The following is a 10,330-nucleotide window of genomic DNA, read 5'->3' on the forward strand; positions in this document are numbered from 1 at the left end:
ACTTCTGTCTTCACCAGCAATAGGAGACCTGCAGTAGATTTGACTAACTTAGTGGCCATTATGTACAATGGCCTCAGTTGCTGTAAGCAAAGCAATCACGAGTATTATAACCATCTGAGGAATTTTTTATGCTGGCATATTCAACTGTATGTTTACTGCTGTATTGAAAATTTCCTCACTTCTTGCCCTCCCTCTCTACTCCCTCGCTTTGCTCCCCCCCACCAATCCTCCCTGGGTCCCATTTTGTTCTTGTCAAAGGTATTGCATCACTGCCCATGAGTGATTCATAATCGGGACATTACACTCTCTCCCTATGGCTTCACTCGTTACTGATTGCAGGGAAATAAGCAAACCAGACACTAGTTATTATTACAAGGTCAGAAATTGTATTTGGCAAGTTTTTTTTTTTAAACAAGTGCATACAAGTACAGCTAGAAGCAATTCAGTTTGCCAAGTGCTCGTAGAGTCATATTAGTTAGTCACATTCTATGTTTAACAGGGACTGCCACCAGAACTAAAAAAAGTACATCGATAGGACATCGAAAAAAGAGGGGGAGGAGGAAAGTAGTCTGTTATGATGAGTACATACCTTTATCTTCAAAAAAATATATAGAAACACAATGTATTGAAAAACAAAATAATCAAAAAAAAATTATACAGCCATGTTTACGAAGTATACAACTTCCCTTGTGTCCAATATGTACACGTCCATCAGTTTCTTTTGGATGGTATGCATGGTACGAGGATTTATATTCATTTGTAATGGTGTACATGTTGGTTTTTGTTTGTTGTGGTAGTTTAAAAAAAAAATGCTGGTAAAATCAAGGGTCTCTCTCCTTTTTTACTTTCACGTCCCCTGCTAAGATGGTGGCTATTTCACCCTGCATGAAGGCCCATGGTACGTTGGAGCCCACCAGTGGGCATTTCTCCCCGCTGGGGCAGTACACCTCTCCCGTGGCTCCCTGCTGTTTGATACTCTCCCGAGAGCAAGGGAAGCAGAACTTGTGTGAGGGCACCGATGGGCACTGGACAAAGTGCGTGTCCTCCAGCCTCTCGTGGCACAGGGTGCAGCACAGTGGCACGCTACCTGGCACCGACGAGTCTGGAATGCTCTGCGGCGGCGCCCCGTGAGGGTCCATGCCCTGCGAGTGGGCCGTGGCCACCACCTCCCTCTGGGTCAGCCGCCGCTGGCCTGCAGAGGACGGGGACAGTGGGCTCCCGCTGTTGCGCCGACCCGCTGCCGTGGTGGAGTGCACCTGGTTGGCATCCTTGGGCGAGCCAGTGTTGCCGGCATTGTCGGCGGCGAGGATGAGTGCTGCCATGGGCGACTGGCCGTTCTGTGCCGTCGCCGCCTCTGGTGGGGTGGTGCGACTGTGGGGGGAGATGGTGGAGGGTGGAGCGGCAGAGAAGCCTGGCAGGGAGGCCGGGGGCATCTTGAGGACCTCTGAGGGAGACGGCAACCACGGCTGGCCCTCGCCGCCGTTCATCTTGGGGGCGGAGCCGTCGCCATCCGGCTCAGGGGAGGCTTTCCTCTTCATGCTCCGCGGGTGCTTCCCTCGGTCTGTTGGAGAAGGAGGAAGGGGGGGTGGGGGGGTGGGGGGGTGGAAAGAGGAGTTAACGTTTAACAAACACTCCAACCACCACAGCAGCAACTGTGCATGCACTGTAAATTAAAGAAAATAAAACTTAGAGGAATGTATGTTATTTAATATGTAAAACTAAACGTGCAGGGGAAAAACAAGTGGTATATTCGGTAGCCTGCTGGGGATCAGACTATGCATAAACAAACATTCAGCTGAAAACCCACGTCAACACAGTGGCAAAGTAGCTGACTAAGAACACTGCCAGTTCCTTGTTTTAGTCTTCTAAATGAATGCATTCATGTGTGAAAAAAAATCCACAATCCTACCTGGTTTTGAAGAAGTAGCACTTGACTCATATCCCATAACGCGGTGCATCGCCGCATGGTCTTTCTTGAACCTGCTGTCGAATGTGTGGAGAGCCATCAAATCCCTCACTGTTTTGCCTTTGCCCATCCACTCCTCCGCCCGCTTGTGGCTCTCCGACATGTCCGACATGCTATCCGGTCTATGCTTGTCTTTCATATCCTCCCCGCGCTTGCCGTGGTCGCCTTGACCAGGAACATTCAATGGGCCCGGCATACCCATTTGAGCGGGCCGACCATTGAGTGCGTGTACTGGACCCATGTTTCCGTTTACTAAAGGCACCAAATTGGGAGGAACCGTGCTAGTCCTGCGAGGGTTGGGGCTCTGGCGGTTCAGCTCCGGCGGGTCGTCGGGTTTAGGAAATCCATTTGGCACAGGGATGCCGTTAACTTGCCTCCCCGGTTGGTACTCCGGTCCCAACCTTGGCGGTCGGTCAGTGAGGGGATAGCGATCCAGAGGCTGAGGCGGACGCGAGCCGGGGTCTCCAGCCGAATGGTTGTGGGACTGAATTTCCTTCCCCGAGTGCTGAGCTTTGCCTGGCCCCGGAGATCTCCCGTCCTGGAATCCATGAGCCCTCTTCAGCTGTCGGGCAGTCTCAATTACAAACTCAATCCGGTCGGCTCCCTCGTAGTTGACACATCCCCTGCAAACAGGTTCGGTAAAATCCCAGATCATCGCCCATGGCATGCGGGGCAAATCACACAAATAACACGACTGCCTCCTCGAAGCAGCTACAGCCGCGGACGACATAGTTTTCGAAAAAGTGGATACCAAATTCTCCAAACCTCCCTGGGATTCGTTTTATTCTGTAGAAAAAAAAAATGAATCGCAAATAATTGTGTATTTTCCCTCTAGCCAGACAGCCTTAAAACAGCCAAGTTACATTGAGAAGTTCATTGCAGTTGTGTACTTTACTACGGCGCGCCTCAATCTATCTCGCACTACAACTCACAGCTCAAGCTCAATGTAGGGCGGTGACGTCACCGACGACACACCACAAGTGCTTCCAGCAGCTCCAATTCTATTTACTTGATTCTTAGACAGCCCCTCCAGCGCATGCTCACCTTTTTCTCTCTTTATCTGTAGGCTCTACCACTTGTGCAATGAGTTAAACTGCCAGCAAGCCCTGAAGATAAACTGGTTGGACGCAGTTGAGCCCTGCTGATAAAATTATTTATTTCACGTCAAGGTTAATTGTATCAAAACTGTTGATGATAGGCTTCTGCTTACTGAGAATCGATATCTAAAGAATTCAAAGCAACATCTACAATTATTGCGGCTCCTAAATTGTCTCACGAATGTATAATGCCTTTGCATGCAACTCAACAAGTGGCGTTACCTATCTTGCTCCTTTAGGTAGGTAGGCTATGCATGCTCTCCCGGACTGGCACTAGAGCCCTATTTAGCAAATCCTCATTCCAGTCACACTGCCAGCACAACGTCACGAGGCGGATAGCTTTCATCCAACCATACAATTCGACTCTGTTACTATGGCAGATTTTACCCTCCTCCCTTCGTCCTTTTAAAATGGGATAGCCTCTTTCCAATTCATAGTTTACGAGTTCAGCTTTGCACACTCGGGACTTGTTTAGACAAAATTGTTTTCATAATACAACTATTCTAATTTAACGTCAATGTTTATAATTTTACAAATAGCCGCGATTAACTGTTTAGGCTACTTTGTCAATCGCTTCCTACACGCGCCCCTTATTCTATGCAACAATATCACATAACGAGGTAGTTGCTACATTGTTGCAGTCGTACTGTGGCGCGTACCTGCAACGTTGTTGCAATTCGACATGAGAATATAGCCCCTTACCACCGTTTGATAGCGACGTCTAAATATTGGACAAAGTTCAGCATGACTAACGTACACCAATCAACCCCTCGTGATTCAGTAAACTCACAGCCTGTCTGAGTGGCGAACACGGAAACCCCCAGATCAAAGTCACAAACCGAGACAACGTTTGCACTTTTGTCAATTACTGCTCCCTCAATTCTTAATACGTCTGGGGGCTATTCGTGTGGATGGTTCATTTACTTTGATAATCATTTCGCATAGCCTAAATGTCACTCCGGTCTGGTCTTGTTAGACTGTGAGGAAGGTCTACAAAATAGCCTTAGGCCTACTAAATGTTTTTGTTATTGCATGAACTGTGTGTGTAGCCTATATAGCTCACTGTAAGGTTTGACAAAAAAAATGATGTCCTCATTGCCGACCGAGGAATTCTCCGTCATTTACTTTGTCGCTTTGTTAGGGTTAGCCACAACATTGTAACGTAGGTGGCTGTTGTGTGAGATGCAATACCGCCGAGGAGACCTGCGGATACAAAGCATTTTTTTTTTTTTGCAAGCATGTAGCCTACTATATGATGACGTTCCAAACAGGAAGTGGATTTTAGTCACGTACCCGCTTCTTACCTCGCCCATCCGTGGAAAAACAAACGACCCATCCTGGCTCGCTGCCAAAGATCACAGACGAGCGAGTCACAGCAAGCTAAAGCAGAATACGAAAGGAAATGGTTTCTGAAAAAAATCATGCTCTTTCTTAAAGAGACAGTAGCCCTAAATGTGATTTATAGTTTCATTTTTGGATACACCTATTTGTTTCTAATAGACTAAACATGGAAAATGGCAACTATGTCATTGTATAGCAACAAGCTACAACATGTATGGTAGCAGCCTCAGATTTGTCCTGTAACACAGCCACCGAAAACGTGTGGGGAGGCGGCATTTGCCACAGCACCTTTTAACCCCTTTTGTTTTAATAAAATATATTGACGTAAAGCGTTAGAAAGAGGGGAGAAAATGTATGCTTTAAGACCGATTTGCGCACATTTGCTATGTCCTTCACATCAGAGTGCTGCGTGCATTTGCACGCGGGCCGGGCACAACGTTCAAGGCATGGTCTCCACTTTCCTCCAGTATTTATATAGCAAGCGTCACTCCCGACAGACACAAACAAAAACTCTTACATAACTGTAGCAGCCTATACACCTAAAATCTAGCGATCTGACATGCTGTATTGCATAGAATCCAGACCATTTTTCCGTCTGATCAACTGTAGGCTACTAACAACAGCAGCCGCATAGTCTAGCCTACTATGGGCCCTGTCCCTCTGGTGTGTAAGTAGGTAACGTTGTGTATTTATAGCCCATTTGTTGGTGAGAAAATGTGAATGGGAAGACATTTGGTTTATATTCAAAATTGGGCTGACTAGGCTACCTAGATTTTTTCAATCCAAAATTAACTGGAAATAATAAACACAAAAGCCAACATAGACTGAGTACATTTTTAATTAGGCCTACAGTTGCATAGGACAGGACTACATGATGCATCCCTGCATAAAGCAAGCTCAGCCCTGTGAGTTTTATTGTCCAATCATGTTGCTTTCTCGGTGTATAGGAAACCCCACTAGTTGTAATACAAATGTCAGTTGAATTCATTCAGTTGTGCAACTGACTAGATATACCATTTCCCTTCCCTTGAAAATATAATTAATATGAACAAGTACAAGGTTGCTGCCTGCAGTTCGACAGGGTTTTCATCGTCCCCAAGGCCAGGAAATTTTCCCAGGATTTAAAAAAACAAACATGTGACCTGATTAGAAAACTCTGGTCCTGTCATAGCCCATATTAAACCTTTTTACAATAGATTAATCACATCATACAATATAAGAGACAGAATTTTTTGCTGGTTAGGTTGGTTACCAGATCATGAAAAACTACAGACCCCAGAATTTTGGGGACTCCGGGACCCGTGGTGCCCCCTCTGCTCTGTAATACTACTAGCCACTTAGCAATTTCTTTAAGTTGGCTTTAGCTATCCCAGTGGTGGAAAAGTACCCAATTGTCATACTTGAGTAAAAGTAAAGATACCTTAATAGGAAATGACTCAAGTGAAAGTCATCCAGTAAAATACTACTTGAGTAAAAGTCGAAGTATTTGGTTTTAAATATAATTAAGTATCAAAGGTAAATGTAATTGCTAAAATATACTTAAGTATTGAAAGTAAAAGTATAAATCATATCAAATTCCCTATATAAAGCAAACCAGATGCCACAATTTTCTTGTTTTTTAAATGTATGCATAGCCAGGGGCACACTCCAACACTCAGACATCATTTCCAAATGAAGCAGATCAGAGGCAGTAGAGATGACCAGGGATGTTCTCTTGATAAGTGTGTAAATTGGACAATTTTAAGCATTCAAAATGTAACAAGTACTTTTGGGTGTCAGGGAAAATGAATGGAGTAGAAAGTATATTATTTGCATTAGGCATGTAGTGAAGTAGAAGTAAAAGTTGTCAAAAATATAAATACTAAAGTACAGATACCCCCCAAAATTACTTAAGTAGTACTTTAAAGTATTTTTTACTTAAGTACTTTACACCACTGAGCTATCCCAACTAGGTTCCCAATCTCCAGACTATCAATCAGTGTAAGAGTAGCTAGCTTGTCTAACTATCTTAGCTGGCATAACTGCTTGCATGTTTGTTAAGCAAGCAATAACTAAATGTTGGATAAGACATTCCTTAAAATGTTTTACCCAGATTAGCAGAGATGCAGAGAAGCATTTTTAAATTTTTAATAACCACCAGTCAGGAGGATACAGACAGCACAAGAGGTATGCTTCGATATGGAGAAAAAAAGAAATGTTTGGACATAAAATTAAGCATAATGATTATGGCTATAGATTGCAGGAAAAAGCTGTTTCTGGTGTTTGAAAAATGCTACATTTTCAAATTTACGGATGGGGTCATAGCCCCTCTCTGGACCACACCACAGCCATCCTCATGTACCTTATGCCCCCTCAGATTTTTGTGGTGCATGATGCCCCTGAATGTAAACAAACTAGTTGTGGAATGATGGCTGGCCAAGAGGAGAGCCATTCTAACAGTGAACCACTGACAATGACTCAGCATTAACAGTAGCAACCCAGTCATCTCTTACTCAATGGTCTGTATGACTGTATCACGTCGGTGTGGATCTGCATCGCCCAGACAGCTGACTTGATGTGGCCGTGGCCCATTTTGTCTCGTCCTGCTCTCTTGGCTGCAGCACTGTGACATGCCTCGTCTCGCTCGCCCAGTCAGCTGTGCGGAGAGAGAAAGAGAGAGAGAGACGCGAGGGGGACACGTAGGCTACTGTAGGTGCACCAGTGAACAATGTGTCCTATTTCTCTGCAGCCTGAGGCAGAACAGGCAAATGAGCACTGAGCAGCAATAGCAGTGTGGGCTATTTGCATCCAGGACAATGTGCCCCTGTGAACGGTGTATAAGCAAATCCCAAGCGATGGCAGGGAGAGATACTGTAGATATTAAAATAGAAAGGAAAAGTTTTGACCCAAAATAAGAATGTACCTGGAGGTCAGATAGGTTGGATGTGGTGTAGTTTGCATTGTGTATTGTACATTTGAGTATGTATTTAATAATACGAGCACACACATGCACACACACACACAACGCGAGTGTGCACATGCACACACGTGTGTGTGTGTGTGTATCTAGACTCTAACGAAATACATACTTAAGCTAACACCATATTGAGTTTCATCATCATGGCTACCAATCAAGTTCGACATTTCCCCACTACCATGCCAAGACGTCTGCAGAGCAGCAAGGTAACCCTCTTGTTTCACTTAAGACTCTTTAGTAAGCTGGTTAATTAGAGTGGGAACATCCCTTACGCTTGTGGCCTTGTCTTGAGCTGGGCCAGCGTGAAGAAAAACAATCCCCTTATGCGGTGTGATTACAGTTTACACACACATACAGAAAGTCAGTCACAGACACAAACACAAAGTCACAGACGCATGCACAAACACACACACACATTCACACAAAGAATACACACACACCCCTATCCTCACACACACACCCCTATCCTCACACACACACCCCTATCCTCACACACACACACATACCCTCACTTCCTCCCTCCCTTGCCCTCACCTACATGCATAACAATCCACTTGAGCATCTATTGTGGCTTGTCACGAAGGTTGGAAGACCCTAAGACCTGCTGATCTGCTGATGGGATGGGAGGGATGAAGGAGGGGGGTGAGGGCACTCTGGTGGCTTATGTGGCACGCTGATATCACTCAGCATCCCCAGGTGCTCCAACTTTGGTGGCAGCTTGAACAGCGGCTCACACACAAACAGAGGACTACATGTCACGCAATCACAGGTTGCCACAGTGTCTTGACACGAGCCTGCTATTGTTACTTTTAAGCATTCTTCTTAATGGTCTGAGGAAGAGAATGGCAAGAGTGGTTAAAGAGAAATTAGGGTAACATTTCACTTAAAGCCAATAGGTACTGGTGCATTGCTACCCTTATAATATTTGATTATTAACTAATATCTTACTGTATGTCTTTTTATGTGTTATTTTTGGCAACAACTGAGGATCATTATGACATATGATACTAAGATATTATTCATGGGTTGCACATCTGTCACTCGGTCGCATTGTTGCCATTGTTATCAACGTTTTACAGATGCCGCAGCATATTAATGTCTGACTGATGGTTAATGATGTCTTTCTGAACAGGAGGCTAATGACTGTTTCGTCAAATGTACACTATAGTGGCCTGGAAATACGATGACATTGCTGAAGTAGACAAATAATTAGTAGAAAACAGCTTTGCCATCATTATGAGGTCGTCAAGTTTACTTGTTCATTGGAAATAGCTAGCAATGCTAACATTAGCTAGCTAACATTTCGGTGCTCTCTCCTCAATCTTAGCTAGCTACATTTATACTGTATCTAATGTAAATCTGCCAACATCACAATGATGACAAAAGCTTGTCTTACTAATTATTTGCCTCCTTTTTGAAATGTCATGGGGTTTCCAAGCCACAGTAATGTACTTTAGACGAAATCTTCATCAGCATTCATTCAATATTGTGATGAAATGTGCAACACATGAATAAGAGTGTCATATGACAAGTCTTACCATGCATTATGATCACGTCATACCTGTTGGCTTCAAGTCAAGTGTTACTTGGAAGTTCTTTCAGGTCAGCCATTCCTTGCCTGACTCTTGGGCAAGGGCCCTTGAAAAGGTTCCCAGTTGGTTGGAGGTTGGAGTTAGTCAGATGTGATATTTGTAGACATGGCCTCATGGCGAGGAAGAGGGTCAAAGGAGTCAGTGTATTCAGCTTAGCCGTTTCACATGGGAGGAAATCTGCTCAATGGGAAAGAATCCCAGGAAAAGCAGTCTGGAGAAGGTGACTTTGAGGTCACACTGTAGCACGGTGTCCAGCTTGTTTCAGATGGACTCCTGGCCGTTCGCAAAAGTATCCAATGATGACAAAAACAAATAAAGACGATATCTGAACCACATGACTCCATGCATTTGCTTGCCAAAGCTAGGGAGTGAGGATATGTTTGATAAAAAAAGAATTCATCTTATCAATTTGCCCTTGACCAGGAATGTTTACGGTTCGGCAACCCCCCCCCCCCCCCCCCCTTGTGACTCAGTCAATGGACTTTTGTTCCTCTGTGATCTGTCTGTAGACTCAGTAACTAGGTGGTTATATGCGCAAGCCTTCCAGTATGCGACTGAGGCAAATTAACAGAATGGAAGTCGTTTAATAATTGAACAAATGGCTTTGTAGTGGCTTCTCTTTGATGTGTTAAAGCCTTTAAATTTTTAAACAGTACTTTTCGTGAATTAAGCATTACTGTACACAGCACATGTGCTTTGAAGTTATCGAGCGCATGCTGCTGCATGTTGCTTTCGAGAGCAAAAAGAAAACAAATAGCCTTTTACTTTTGCCTCTGTCGGGAAGCAACTGACAGAGTTCCAAATAAATAGCTGTTTGGCTCCCAATGCTTATAAATGATTAGCCTTGTGGTCCCAAAGGGAATTTCCTTTCTGAGGTATTTGATTTAATGTGTGCATTTAATTGAAATGCATTCTAAATTAAATTCGTAGTATTTTTGTCAGAGGACGTCTTCCGTAGTTGCCAAGAAAGTGTAGGCTTACTTTGGCGCCTAACCTCCCATTTAGGGGAATTCATCTTGTGGGCTGAGGTTGTTGCAACGTGTTCCTCAAGGCCTGAATTCTTACGTTATTAACTGAAAACTATTAGCTAGTTATAGACCTAATGGACTAATGGACTTATTTTAGAATGGGGTCGATGACATTGTGTTGTGTCTAAGCTTGGAGTTACTGACCTAGCAATATTGGCTATTTTGCTTAGTCACAGTTGGTTCTGACAGACACAAAAGCAACATGCTGTGTAAACTCATCCGAAAACATTATTCAATATTTTTTATTTTTAAAGATGACTTATTCCCGATTCCCTGAAATCACACTTTAGTTTATCGTCATCAACATTTGACTTTAAGTGTGGCGCAATGGAGGGGAAACCAAATCATCA

The 10,330-nt window shown here is 44.0% G+C and overlaps 1 protein-coding gene across 3 annotated transcripts; it reads right to left on the bottom strand.

Moving 5' to 3' along the window:
• Positions 1-363: 363 nt before the first annotated feature.
• On the bottom strand, positions 364-4,273 carry LOC129839171 (interferon regulatory factor 2-binding protein 2-B-like). Of its 3 annotated transcripts, none has more exons than XM_055906463.1 (3): positions 3,286-4,246; positions 1,910-2,752; positions 364-1,561 (listed from the first exon to the last, which is right to left on the bottom strand). In XM_055906463.1, exons 2-3 carry the CDS (start codon positions 2,694-2,696, stop codon positions 822-824), a joined length of 1,527 nt encoding a protein of 508 aa, XP_055762438.1. In that variant the 5' UTR covers positions 2,697-2,752; positions 3,286-4,246; the 3' UTR covers positions 364-821. The 3 variants fall into 3 exon arrangements, with proteins under 3 accessions (XP_055762438.1, XP_055762437.1, XP_055762436.1); XM_055906462.1 differs by having other exon boundaries at positions 3,011-4,246; XM_055906461.1 differs by having other exon boundaries at positions 1,910-4,273.
• Positions 4,274-10,330: the final 6,057 nt, after the last annotated feature.

The sequence above is a fragment of the Salvelinus fontinalis genome, chromosome 40 (assembly GCF_029448725.1).
Source record: "Salvelinus fontinalis isolate EN_2023a chromosome 40, ASM2944872v1, whole genome shotgun sequence".
NCBI classification, from domain to species: Eukaryota; Metazoa; Chordata; class Actinopteri; order Salmoniformes; family Salmonidae; genus Salvelinus; species Salvelinus fontinalis.